This window comes from Eublepharis macularius, chromosome 1 (genome assembly GCF_028583425.1).
Source record: "Eublepharis macularius isolate TG4126 chromosome 1, MPM_Emac_v1.0, whole genome shotgun sequence".
Lineage (NCBI taxonomy): Eukaryota > Metazoa > Chordata > Lepidosauria > Squamata > Eublepharidae > Eublepharis > Eublepharis macularius.
In genome coordinates this window covers 185123199-185137943 of record NC_072790.1, presented here as the reverse complement: position 1 = coordinate 185137943, position 14745 = coordinate 185123199, and the positions used below count along the sequence as shown (strand labels likewise).

Genomic DNA, 14745 nt, shown 5'->3' with positions numbered 1-14745 from the left:
ATCAAGCAAATATTTCCAGAGAAGGGTATTCAATAGAAGGCCTTAGTGTCTACAGAACTAACCTCTGAAGGAAGAAGCACCACAAACTGAACCTCAAGTTATGATTTCGCAAACAGGAAAGTTCAGGTAGGAACTTTCAGAACAAGAGAGCAGAGTAATTTATCAGCGCTCAAAACATTATCCCATTTTTACCACATCTTCCTGCTTCAGGAAACTCAGGGCTATGTACATGGTTCTTTCTTATCCTTACAACCTTATGAGGTAGTTGAAGCTGGAAGAGTGTTACTGGCCTTGAAGCGTGCTTCAGGCCTGAAAGATGTCAACATTACAAAGATGTGTTCTGAAAGTTCTGTATATAAGTACAATTTAGATTAGGACTGCACCATGCAAAAAGAAGGTGCTTAAGCCGCTGCCCCGCCCCCCGCCCTTTGCTATTTTCCCAACCTGAAATAGCCCCAATGAGTTCCTTTTTGCTGTAAGTATAAACAAATTTCCCCAGAAGGCAGAGAGCAGCTCCCTGGAGCTACTTCAAGTGGGGTGAAGGGTGTAGGGTGGGGTGGTTTAGCAAGCAATCCTAAGCAGGTCTGCCAAGAATCCTAGTCAGGTCTATGCGATGGGTAGAGTTGCCAGTACTGCCTTGGTAAATGGCAGGAGATTTGAGGGCAGTGCCTGGGGAGGATATATTATTTTGGGGTGATGCTTAAGCAATTTCCCCTAATTTCTACGGTAAATACCATAGAGACATAGGAAAATTCCTAGAGCATCACCATGGAGGCCATTTAAGAGCCGTTTTTTCTCATGCTCCTCAATTTCTTGAGGCAAGACGACTGGGGGAAAGGACACTTAAGAGCATCACCGTGGAGGCCATTTGAGAGCTATTTTTTCTCACACTCTATTTCTCGAAGGCAGAAGATTGGGGGAGAGGGCACCCACTGTGGGCAAGCCTATAATTGGAGCTTACTCCCAAGAAAGCTTTCATAGGATAAGCACACTGTTCTTGTACTCCCAATACAAATTGGGCCCACAATGGTTAAAGCCATAGAATTCTTTGTAATGTGCAAATGGGGATCTGAACTGATGTCTTCTCAGTTCTATTTTATTTAGGGCCTTTCTGATCCTCCTTTCCACCTTAAAATCTTCAAAGGTCTAAAAGCTTAGTTCAACACTGTAACCACGATATCACCACGCTCTCTCTAACTGCACACACAGACTGCAAATATACATATACACAGTTCCTTTGGACTGAAATAATTTTGTACATACTCATGTAGCACAGTGTAACCTGGAAGAGCTTTACAATCTTTCATGAGTTCTGTCTTTACAACAACTTATGAGAAGGTCCTAGTTTATAGACATGACCTAAGCACTGTCTCAGATCTAGATGGGGAAGATCCAGGATCAGATCACTGCTCAGTTGCACGACCAGTAACTATCTCCAAGCCTAACCTACCTCATAGGGCTGTCAGCTTCTTGGAAGAAGCAGAGAATTAAATTGTATTATGTCTGTCAACCAGCATCTTCAAGTCTGTATTGGAGTATAAAATGCATTTTATCAGCAGGGAAGTCTGGCCATCTATCAGGGATTGCTATATTTCTGTTCACTTTCTAAAGATTAAAAACAGCACCAGACGTCTAGCATAGGAATATATATTTTGATTGAGGTCACCAGCCAGAACTGTAAATTAAGCTGGTAATTCAATCCCCGGAGGCAAAGGCTCTCTGATCAGTTTCTCCTCTGTATGACACCGTACCACTGAAATGGCAACAGAGCTGCTGGTCTGACAGGCCGCACCAAACATGGAAAATGTGGCACTGGATCGAGGGGGGTGGGGGAGAGACAAACTTGGATAGGGCAGTTAGCAACCAATGTTTACAAACATAAGCCAGGAGGATCAGATGGGCCAGCAATAAATTATGACTGGATCGCAGTCAAGCAAGAGCCTCCACTCAACATAAAAAGCAAAGAGGCTTTATAGCCTGGCTTCAGTTTTAGTTCTATCCCTAAAAACAAAAAATTGCATCATATGCAGGGCATTAAAAGCTACTGATGCGTGATGGAAAAAATCCCATCTGACAAGTGAAATTGAATAACAGACACCTCTCCTATCATGCTGCAAGCACAGATACTGAAGCAGAACTTTATTATATTATAATATGTATTCCCTCTCTAGGTTGTACTTCCTGAGCAATTTAGAGTTATTTGTTTGTCTGAGTATTTGTGTTTTTAGTGAACATATGGTGCTGCTTTATTCTACCTTTTCCTGCTTCTGTTAATTCCTTTGCTCTTGTTGGTTTTTTGGATCATCATTTAGTAAAAACTGCAATATTAATCCCTTGATCTTTATATGCATTTTTCCCAGCTGACACAGGAAAGGAACAAAATAATCTTTTCTTATAAAGCTTCTTTAGATAAAGCTTTTAAGTGCTTTCATCTAAATTTAAAACTCTTGACTTCAGAGCAGAACCAGAACTGTGTTCACAGAATGACATTGGAAGGATTCCATCACTGCCTGATGACGAGATCAGGGACTCAGTACAGAGCCTAAAGATGAACACAGATCTACACAGTTTCAGCAGGGAGCCCACTTTGGAAGACATTTCTGTCACATGTTCCCTTCTTACATGGATCAGACTCGGGGGAAACCTGTTCTTCTGGTTTGTGGCAGAAACCAGATTTGCACAGTGACTGCAAGGGCCAGGCAGTCATGCCCCTCACCTACCAGAGCGGGGCTGTGCACAACATTATTTGGCCAGACCAATTTCCCTCCCTCTCCAAATAGATTTTTAAATATTTTAAAACATCATATATAAACCATTTGAAGTCACCGAACATGAGATCAGGTAAACAGGCCTGGTGCTTGAAGGAAAACAGAATAAAAAGTAGACAGCCAAGCTGAAGACCAGGGAGGAGTGGGGAGTAAACAAGTATGTAAACAGAGCTCTTCCAGAGCAGAAAAACCTGAACCTGTTACTAGGTATGCCTGACATTGCCCTAAGTTTTAAATATAGTAATTTTTTTTCATTCCCAGGCTGTCAAATTCTGTGTAATCTAACTATCCCAGTTTAACAGAGACAGTGCATATTTTCTGGTGCCTTTTTAAAAAACAACCTTTCCCTTTTTTGGCAGATGTTGGGGTATCTTTTACAAGTTATATGCACACCTGGACTAGAATTCTTCAAGTTTCAGCCCATTCTGCAGGTTTCTAGAAGATAAAGCTGTGATTGTAACATGTCCCCATTTTACTCTACTGCACGTTTGCAAATAGATTTATTTTTATTTATTTAACAAAATTTATATCCTGCCTTTCTGCCTTCACAAAGGCCACCAAAACAGATAAATTAAAACATGCATAATAAAAATCACATTTTAAAGCCATTAAAAGCCAAAACAACAACAACACATCATTAAAGCAATTAAAACAAGAGCTTTAAAAACCATGCTTATGGTATCAGGAGAGGGTGTAAACATATGTAAAATGTTTGAAGGGAATAAAATTCCACTGACAGTAGTGGGACCTAGGAACATGTTACTGTATTTAGAATAAAAGCAAAAAAAAAAAAACCCTGTTCCCACAATGGATTTTTAAACTATTTCTTCATCCAAAATAATGTACCCTAAGGGAAACATTAACAATGATAGCATGCACCAAAGGCCACTAGTAAAACCCTATTGAGGTGGCAGAGGGAGTTGGGCCTACACTCCTGTGCGCTTTCCAAGGGCTACACTGCTGTCTGCCCCCCCCCTCCTACCATAGATTAAAGAGAAAAGCCATGGGGGAGGGACAAGAATGTTGGTATGTAATAAAAAGAGTAATGCTGTATAACACTTTGGACTTAATTAGCGGCACTCATATTAGAAAGACTGGCCACCACTGAATTAAGAGAAGTACTTTGGTAAATAATAATTTGGAGATGACTGGAGAGAAAGAGATCTCAAGAAATATCACATACCTGGTAACTGCTGCCCCAGGATAGAATAGAAGACAAAGTCAGTGCCAAAGTTAGGAGAAAATTAGCATAACATAAAGCCAGTTTCAAAGCGGTGGAAATCACATATGATCAGAATCGTGTATTTCTTTGCACCATCATTCTTTAACAAGCTCTGAGAAACAAGGTGGCTTGATGGATTGTGTATATTGTCTATGGGAGATTTAAATTCAGACCTTGACAAAGCAATAGTTTTCTCCTTGTAAACACCCTGAGCCATTTGGATTTCTGATGGGGTGAGGGGACCACAAGATACAAGAAGTGTTCTGGTATGCTCTAGATTTGGAAGATTTTTTCCAGATTTATGTTTTAGAATGCCATTCACCTGCCTTGTTGTTCCACACACACTTCTAGATCTCCAGTTTCTTACAGCAATGCAGCTTGCACTGTACATAATGCATTCGCTACAAACTTCTCAAAAGTGTATACTCAAATCCTTCTTAGTAGGAAAATTGCTTTATGAACCAGGCTGCACTCATTCAGACTGTTTTATAGCCTCTTCTTTAAGATTCATCTAAAAGCCACTAGCTAATACATTGTTGCTCAAAAATTATAAAATCCCTTATGGTTACAAATTAAAGGATGAAAATTAATATTTGATCATAAGAAACTGCCTCAGAACAATGGTGTATCTCACCCAGAACTGCATACTTCTGCTGGAGACCGGCAACAATTCTCCAGACATTCCATCTTTGCTATTCTTCCTACCAGAAATAGTTTTAACCAGAGATACCAAGGATGTAACATGGAATTGTTTTTATGCAAACATATGTTCCATCGCTGAGCCACTACTGCCTAAAGAACATTGAAACCTCACCAACCACACAGTTTGTGATCCCAGATTTACCGCTGCTGTAACTACACAGCAGCAGAGCTCCCTATCCCTATGTATGAGTTCTGAATGGTTGTTGCCTACTCTTTGATATTTTATTTTCTTGCTTTGTCCACCTTCTTTCAACAGGTTTTATAAAAGGTTAACATATTACTTCTATTAGGAAAAACTCTGATAGCCTTTTAGCCAACATGGCCTACTAAAACAAAACAGATATAATTAATCTATATTCTAAAGCTAGTAACAGATTGACTAAGGATACAGCAATTGTGACTTAGTTAACTAGTTTGTCTCACAACATTACCAAGCAGAGAACTACTACTAAAAATAATTTTCATTCAAATTAATTGGGCTGACAGCCAAATAACATACGTTCGTGATAGCATTAAAAATAATATTTCAGTACAAAATCTGCTTGCAGTATATTCGTTGTTTTAGGAGGCCGATTCTATCGTTTTCTTTTTCGGAACATGTAAAGTAATCACAGAGGAGCCCCATGGCACAGAGTGGTAAGCTGCAGAACTGCAGCCCAAGCTCTGCTCATGGCCTGAGTTCGATCCTGGCGGAAGCCAGGTTTCGGGTAGCCGGCTCAAGGCTGACTCAGCCTTCCATCCTTCCAAGCTTGGTAAAATGAGTACCCAGTTTCCTGGGGGTAAAGTGTAGGTGACTTGGGAAGGCAATGGCAAACTACCCCGTAACAGAAATCTGCCAAGAAAATGTCGTGATGCAACATCCCCCCACAAGTCAGTAATGACTCAGTGCTTGCTTTACCTTTTTACTTAAAGTAATCAAAGAGTGCGTATAGCTTAAAAATGAAGCGGGGGGAGTAGGCCTCCTCCATTTTTTATTCCACTATTATATGGGGGGATGGAATACTCATCTTGTACCCATTATGAGTTTCATAATAAGCCTTCTGAGGGTTATGGATCTCATGAATTCTGCTTTCACATTGAACAGGAAGCACAAGTCACTCACACTTCTTTCACCTCCCTTAATTACACTGGAAGCAGCTCCTTGATGTCATCCATGTTCAAACACTGTAACTAATGCACGCTATAAAATTAATCCTTAGCAATGAGAATGTGAGGACTACCATGTTTGTCCTTATCTGGTACTCTGCTTACAAGGGACCCTCATGTAACAATCAGAGCTCAGGAAGATCTTAGATAACTGCTGGTTTTCCAGTTCCAAAAAGACATCCTCCATTTGCTCCTCAGTCCCAGCATGCATTAGATAATCCAGGACCTTTTGAACAAGGCACAATTGTTACCAATCACAAAGGACTTTCTTCATCACCCTCGTAAAGCTGAAGAAATGCAGACAAGGCTTATCATCATACCCTCAACCCAAGACATCTCTTCCTGCTTGTCAATTACTTCTCTTAAACATGCAGCCCTAAAAAGCATGTCCCATGAGATACAAAAGCTTGAATGCAACATTGTGAAACTCATTTTTTCCTAATAAAGGATCATTTACTGTCCTTGAATCTTAACCTCAGTTGTTTGAAATAATGAACGTCATGCATTTAATCATGAATTCTCTTGCTCTTCTACACCAAGAAGCCTCAACATGCAAACAAACAAACAAAAAAAGTCAGGGCTTACATTTAGAACCCCAACACAAGGACTTCAACTTTCACAATAGCAAATGGGGGGGGGGGGAAGCAACAGAACATAGAACAATACCTTTTAGAACCAGTGGTTCCTTGCCTTCTCGTTTGAGAGACTCCAGTACTACATGCAGTGGCTGGGAAGGTATTACTCTGCTCGGCTCATTGGTATTCTCATCATAAACAATGATTTCTTTGGAAAAGATCCTCTTGAAGGAGTCCTTGCCTTCCCGGCAAGATATCAAGTCCAAGACAGTAATCTTGCCCTGCTGAAGCCTTCTCCTGCTAATCTTGTCAGAGCAGTTAATGTGAACTGCCCCTTGGATGTGGCTTTTGTTGTATTCCATGAAAGGCCTGCAGTCAATGATGACCGGCCCTTGGTGGCTCTTGTTGCATTTGGTCATCTTCTTTGCCAAGTCATTGGGATAGATGATCTTGATGCTAGCCAACTGTTTTGCTGTGCCTGCGACTGGGCTCCCCACACTGCTTGAGGGACTCAGGGGGCCAGAGTTCTCATTGCTGTTGACCATTTGGTTTGCAGGGCAAGGGCTCGAGGTTCCTACGGTGGCCGAGGTGCTGCTGGTGCTGGCTTGAGTTTGGACCTGATTGTCCTTGTCGTACGTTGCCACAGTGCAGCAACTGGCACTGCTGCATCCACAACTCAAGGAGCGGGCAGAGCCGTTGGATGAGGGCATATACGTCAGATTCGCAGCCTTGAGGGACACAACAGCAGAGCTTAGGAGACTCACGTGGCTCTCACTGGTGGAAGAGGCAGATTCAAGGTAGCTGGAGTCTAAGCAAAGGTTGAGATCCTGAGGTCTGACGGGCCTGGAGAGTGCCACTACTACCCTGTCGTCTAGTGGAGATGGAGGCATGAGGAGGCTGAGAATGGCAAGCCAAAAGGAACTCAAGCTCTCTCTGTTAAAAGAAAAAAAGATATCAGATATCCCACGATGCACAGCATGTCATTCGAACATCTGGAATACTAGAGTTGCGGGTTTTTGGCAGTCTAATGAAACAGAGAATTTATGATGAGCTGCCACTATTTGCAGCTCAACCCAGATCTGTTCTGGATACTCTGCAGCTTTGAAATGTAGACCCATCAAGCTGTCAGGAAGTCAGAAGGTCATTCATCCCAACCCTTATCCCAAGGCAGGAAATAAACAAACAATAGCCACCTGGAGACCAGGGCACTAAGTATGCTGCAGTTCAGAGAGTATATTGGAAAGTGTAGAAAAGCTACAGAATTCATCTGCTCAAGAATCTGAGCTTCTCATGTAAAGGGAAAAAGCAACTTTCTAGCCCTTGTGATTAAAAACAAGTTTAAGTAGGCAATACGTAGTGAAATCAGAAACCAAGGAGATGCTTAACGAGAACTTCCACTGAGCAGAGATTCAATTCCCTTACTGTCTTCCTTTGACCAACAAAAAATACTGTAGCATATATCATGCTAAATACAAGGTACAAACTTCAGTTGGCTAATTTACATAAGTCAAAGAATTCATTTTTGCTGTTGCACAATTTCGATTGCCTTGATGCAGAACTTTGTGTGTGTGTGTGTCATGTGTGGGTGATGGCAAAGTACACATAGCCCTGTGAATCTAAATAATCCATAACACACCAGACACCACATACCTGCAGAGCACATGCAAGTAAGTCAAGTTATATATGCTCCAAAGCAAGGCAGCTCCAGCATGAAAAGATGCTCCACTCCCACATTTTCTTACAAATTAAGATGACAAAAACCTGATAACTAAAAAGACGCACAACAGCCAATCTGCCCTGGGAGGAAGTTCAAGTCAAATAGTTTGCTAGGGAGAGAAATGCCTTTTCTATTTTTTATGTGAATAAAATACCTCAAGAAACTTGCTAGAAATCCAAAGATATACTGGAAGAAAGAAGCAAGATAAGTAATGTATATTCCATGTTTCTTAGGAGCAGAAGTACTATTTTGGAGTGGCACTTTAAACAGTGGCTAATATAACCTTCATATGATAACATTGTGGTATTAATACCCCCCACACACTCTTGTCACCTTCATGCTACATACACAGGGGCAGTTTAAGATTATCTTCCTTCTTAAAATCATCCTACCACCATTCAAGATTTTTTAAAAATGGTCCACTTTAGGATGCTATGTAAGCACCAAATGAATTGGCTTAATCCATTGGGATCCGTCAAAGACAGACCAGAATGGTTGCTTTCTTTTCTCAAGGTTTTCTTTTTCTAATGTTTGGGGAGGGGGGGGGAGTCAAAACTTTAATAAAAATCTTAATTTTAAAAAACTGCATTTCTAAGTAAAGCTAAAAAGCCTGTCCCAAGAGCTTAGTTTTATGGATGCTGCTTTAGGATTGGACTAGAAATAATCCCATATGCCCTTACCCCTGTCAGAATTGTGCAGTGCCCCTAAAACTAAAGACCGCTAAATCTAAAACTGAAGAAAATGACTCTAGTCCTTTCCAACATTACATTGCCTATTCCTATAATCCAACAAAGTCCCTTTTCATCTCCATTCAGAATGGCCATTACCCCAATGCCACAAGCAGATAACATAAAAAAGCCATTCTATCACCTACTGAAAGAAAAAGTCTTTACAGGACGAATTTAAATTATTATTGTAATGGGAAGAGAGAAGAGACTATTTATCAGTTCTACGGGTTAATGCACAGAGGCAAGAAATCTAAAATACAGTAAGATTAACCTTTACAAAACGAGTCTTCGCCTTCTCTCTCATGTTTGGGATCAATCGCAGCTACATGTAACATCCTGCACATCAAGAACGGGCAAGGCAGAACCAACGGGCGAGTAATCAAAAAGGACGTGGGGGGGGGAAGGGGACAAACTGTATTCTCTTTTAATGTGAAACACAGAAACAGGCTGTTAGATTGTAAACAAATCACCTGTGGGTCCAGCAAATTATATTTTTTACATCCCTGATAAAAGTCGTAGACAGATCTGTTTCCTTCATATTGCAAGGGTACTTGGTCAGATCTGCATCTCTGCAGCAGAGGTAAGATATTTCCAGCCAAAGCATGAAGTCAGACTGGAGTTAAAAGATCCCAGCCAAAAGAGGCAGCTTTTCACTCTCACGCATTCACCGTTCCTGAGTCCATCAAGACCACACAAACAAGGGAATGGGGGTTTTCAGGAAAAGAGGGGGATACCGAAGCTGAGAACGTCTCGGGTACTCCGATTCCTCCTACCCCCCTAGATACTGCAGCAATCCCAAACGAGAAAAGCCTTCGTTTTTTCCGATCCAGGCGGCGATCGTTCACAAAAAAATGCACGCGGGTCGGCAGAAAACTCAGACCGAGGACGGGGTGGGGTGTTATACCTTATTCCCTACATCCTTTCCCATGTTAATCACATTAACTAGGTTTTTAAAAAATCATCCTTTTTAAAAGCCAGTACTTATTTACTAAAAATAATTTTCATAACTCACGCAGAACTAAAGTCCTCCGCTTACTTCATAAACGAATATTTTCCTCCAGCATCTGGCGCTCGTCTTTAGCGATCGATTTACGCATTAAGCCCCCATTCACTTGGCTTCATTGATCTCCAGACGCAACATAGTTACTTTCTCTTTTGCTACACAGTAAATGTAAGGTTCGAAAGGGGCGTGGTAGGAGGCGGGATAGACGGCGTACTGGCCCAATAGGAGTCCACTTCTGAAAGCCTCTTGATCCTCCTCACGGGGACTCCAGTGATTGGCGATGGGCGGGTAAGTGGGTGGAGTCAAAGGCTGGACTCTCGTCTCTTAAGGGATGGTTTATTCAAAGCTGCTTCGGGTCTTCTGTGTTATAACAAGCGGAGAGGGGCGAGGGAGTGATGTCATTGGCAACCAATCAAAAGCTCCAGTGGGCCAGCCTGACCCAGAGAAGAGCAGCTGCTCTCTATTTACATGTAAACTTAACCCGGAGGACGCGGTTAACCCTTCACTGCACAAAATTGTCAATGGCGCACTGACTGCCTTTCTCAGCATTCCTCGTCTTTGCTCGCCTTTCCCTTTCTCTTTAATTTCTTCATTCACAATCTCAATTTCTATGGCACCAGTTTTTTCAATGAAAGGACGAATCGATGAATGAATCGCACATTTACTAGATTCTTCTTTCGAGCCGGCAACACACAGAAGGCAGAAGCTGAATTATTATTTGCCTTTGATTTGGCCACCTGTGCCAGTCTATGGGCCGGACGTGCCACAGAACAAAATTTGCCATTCTTCAGAAACTGGAAATAGAGGTAGGAGACAAAAGGCAAGAGTCGTGCTCTCCCAACCCATATGTTTTATTTTTCATGCAAAAGGAAAAAAATCAAGGCAGAGTGTTCACTTAATAATATTATATATTCACTGTCAGTGATATGTGAACAAGGAACCAAGAATAAGGAGAGAGAGCCAATGCCTGAATACTACTTCATTCTGAATGTCCCCACTTTCTGACACTTGGGTAGGGCAAACAAAAACAAATATTGTGGCATTTTAAGACTAACACATTTATTATGGCATTAGTTTTTATGGATAAGCTCTAATCCACAAAGGTTTGTGAATATGTTGATTCTTAAGGTACTATGAAATTCTTGTAAATGACTAGTCCCCTGGGATTTGTGACACACCTGGCTGCCAGTAACAACAACTATGCTTATATACTGCTCCTCTAGACAGATTAGTGCCTCAGAGATGTGCACAAAGTCAATGTTGTTATTATCTCCACAGTGCAGCTGGGGAGTTGAGGCTGAGAAGAGTGGCTTACCCAAGGCCGCTTACTGAGCTCATGAAAATAGTGGGATTCAAACCAGCAGAGTGCTGATTTACAGTCCAGCCTCTAACCACTATGCCACAGCAACCCTGCCCAAACCATGAGTCCTGCTGACTTTTTCTCACCAAATAGCTGTAACCCAAACAGTGCATTAAAACAAATCCCATGACCTGTTCAGCCTCAGCCCTCCCCCCCAAATTTTGCCCCTAGTCTCTTTGCCCCTGAGCAGCCCTGCCTCCCAAGCATGTATCGATGACCACAGCTCATTAAGAGCAGAGACCTCTTCTGGGGCAATCACACCAGTTCTATACAATGAGTTGCTATACTTATGCATAAATTAAATACATTTATATTACAAGGGTTTTTTTAAAGGTTCACTTAAATTAAAAGGGGTGGGAGGAGTATAAAGATATGCAACATATTCTTCATGATATCCAAGAATAGGATTTCCTTAAACTTCTATTACCCTGACTTGAATAACCGAGCTAGGCCAGATTTCAGAAGCTAAACAGTCAGCTCAGTTACTACTTGAATGGGAGACCACTAAAAAAGCCAAGGGTTGCTACCCAGAGGCAGGCAATGGCAAACCACCTCTGCTCATCCCTTGCCTTGAAAACTATGTGAGGCTGCCCTAAGTTCTCTGTGACTTGATGCTCTCCCCAAAACACCCTCTATTAAAGAGACAGGACTTTTTTTTTTTTACTTCAGACCAGTTGGCAACTTTACCCTCAACTGCAATGTCTCCTCCCCACTTGGTTGTGATTCAAAATAATGCCCTTGTAGGTGGGATAGAGCTGTGATGGGGAAAGAGCAGGAGAGACCAAATTTAGAGTTGGGGCAAGAGTCGGTATGAAGAAATGCCACACCCTTGGTCATCATTCCTTTCTCCTGGGAGTGTGGAACCAGTCTGCAGTATTCTGGTCCTATTGGCCACATTGTTTTGAAACCCAGCCTCCATATTGTTGGGCCTCTGGTACTTCGTTTTAAAAGCTGTAGCTATGACTCATCTCCCCCCCCCCCAAATTGGGATTACTCAGAAGTACCCTCTGCTTTGAGCATGACTCCACGTAGGGGGAACACGATCAAAGTCTTCTCAACTCCTAAACAAAGTTACACTCTTTTAAACCCATTGACTCAAATGGATTTAGAAGGGTGTGACTTTGTTTAGGATTGCACTATTAGGCAATCTACCTTGCTATACTTTTAAAATTCAGAACTATCTCAATAAAGGAACAGGGATTTGGCATAAACAGTGACAATGTTCAGAAACCGGTGAGAGAACATTTCAGTCTACTGGGACTGAATGCTTATTTAAACATCATCATGCGTCAGCAACAGAATTTCAAAGGAAGGCTCTAGCATGACAATGCTGAATTAGAATTTATCGATCAGTTTAACTGTATTAATCAGAGCTTAAACACACATGACAACTTTCTTGGCCACAACTGGCTTTAAGTTGCTTAACTAAGCGCTCTGTTAATTAAACAGGAGTGCAGCAAAACCTTAAAGACTAATAAACCTTTAATCCAACATAACCTTTGAGAGTCAGATGCATGAAGTTTTCATTTACAGGCAAAGATATGTTTATACTCGGGCTTGCAGACCAAAAAAAAGGTGGTGAGGAGGAGAGATGTTTAAAACAAGATCCAATCAAAACAATAATCAATCCACTGTAGGAAACAACCACTCCCAACTGCTGGCAAAGTAGGATTAACATAAAATCAGATCTAATCTAGGAAACTGTAGAGTTGAACTACTACAATTACAAAACTATATTGATACAGCAGAACTAATATCTGTGAAGATATAGCAGAACTAATTAACATCTGTGAAGAGTGGGATAGGCCAAGATACTGTCAACATCTATAGTGAGAAATCCCTTGGTTGGTGAGTAGGATAGTGTTGTTGAATCATGATTCAGCACTTTCACACAGGAAAAGGACAGGCCACATGACATTTGGAATCACCCAATGGCCCTGGTGTCAACACCAGCCATGTATACCAGGGCAAAAATGACTGTAGAGTTTTGCCATTGAGTTTATGGTGATTCCTAGAGCTACCCAACATCACTCCCTTGTTTTCCCAGATGATGGCACACACAGATGACACAGATGATGGCACACACCCCATGTCCCCACTCCCTGAAGCTCCTGCTGGTTGTCGGGCATGCTCTGGCAACCCTACTGGACAGAGAGATCAGTGTTACCAAATTCCTCATTCTAGCAAGGCTATGTGCCTTTACAAGCTATATTAACAGACAGCTGAATAACTGGTATAGCTGTTCCTGTCACTGCTTGCTCATGGTGAGTAAAGCTTCACCAGTCAAAAAAATTGTCTTGTCAGCAGCTTGCAATAATGCAGGAACCAAGCTAGAACAAGAGAGTTGGCAACCATGATTCAGAGCAGCTAGATGCATTCTGGTCACTATTGTTGTTAGTTATGTTGTAGGCTTGGTAGCACAAGATCAACTTTGCTCTGTCAACAGCATCCATTCTGGCCACTACCCCACCTGGAGAGCTACCAGAAAAGAGCCAATTGGAACAGGACAGGAACAAGTCAAGTGCAGCAGTAGTAAAGGACAGCATGCAGACTCAGCCTTAAAGAGTGACAGTACAACTCAGAGAAGGTTCTACTAGGTTATATAGCATGGCTCTGTGAGGCACTCCAAGCATTTGTGTTGAAAAGCAGAATTTAAAAATTAATGATTTAATTGGTTAATTATAAATAGGCCAATATTGAGGTTTTCTCATGATATGCAAATCTGTTGCTCTTTTATGAGTACTTGAAGACTCATAAATATGTGACCACTTAGTTACTCCACAGAAAAAAAATGTGGCTCAACATCTTCATGTAATACTCCACTACATATGGAGTGAGGCAAGGAAGGAATCACGAGGCCTGACATTTTGAACCTAACAGCCTTTGGGTGAGTGTTTTCACTCTGGGGTAGCTGGTTGCCTGTATCATCCTGTGAAGTGGTGAAGAGATCTACTTCCATTACTACCCTCTATACACAATCATTCTGAAGAAATCCCAGATACCTCCAATACAAAGACATAAATCTAATCAGCAAGAATGTTCCAATGCTATTTAGGTTTGTGCACAACTCCAAAGAGATTTTTTTTTAAAGAGGAATAATAATTCTTTCATGATTATCTGAGATTGTTTCTCTCAGTTTAGATGAATTTGGAAAAAAAATTCAGACAGAGCTATTATTATTTTTGATAAGAGCAGCTTGGCTAATCCATGGTAGATATTGGAAATGGGAAAGTTTTGCTAAGAAATGATATAGATTCAATAAACTTAAGGAGATATTGTTTTAATTAGGCTCACTGTGCGACAGAAAAATATTGATGTTAAAAATTATGCAATGGACGGAGACATTAAAGACATGAGATGTATTCCTTTTTAGACTGGGATCTTTTTCTTGATACTTTGTTGCATAAGTGACTATTAGTGTAATAATGGTTTTTTTGCTTGAGAACATTTTGTTTATTCAGAGAATTTTGAATTATTATACACTTTGTATTCATATGAATAAAAATAAAAAGAAGAGAAACAAG

General features: G+C 41.2%; 1 protein-coding gene across 2 annotated transcripts in view; it reads right to left on the bottom strand.

Moving 5' to 3' along the window:
- DUSP10 (dual specificity phosphatase 10) overlaps positions 1-9979 on the bottom strand; it is a 45224-nt gene extending 35245 nt beyond the window's left edge. Inside the window, exons 1-2 of one of the 2 annotated variants that reach the window (XM_054981429.1) lie at positions 9871-9979; positions 6505-7346 (exon numbers count right to left, since the gene is read on the bottom strand). In XM_054981429.1, coding sequence (XP_054837404.1) covers positions 6505-7303 — 799 coding nt within the window. In that variant the 5' untranslated portion in view covers positions 7304-7346; positions 9871-9979. The remainder of the gene's footprint in view (positions 1-6504; positions 7347-9870) is intronic. The other variant, XM_054973657.1, reaches the window with a different exon arrangement.
- Between the last annotated feature and the right edge of the window lie 4766 nt (positions 9980-14745).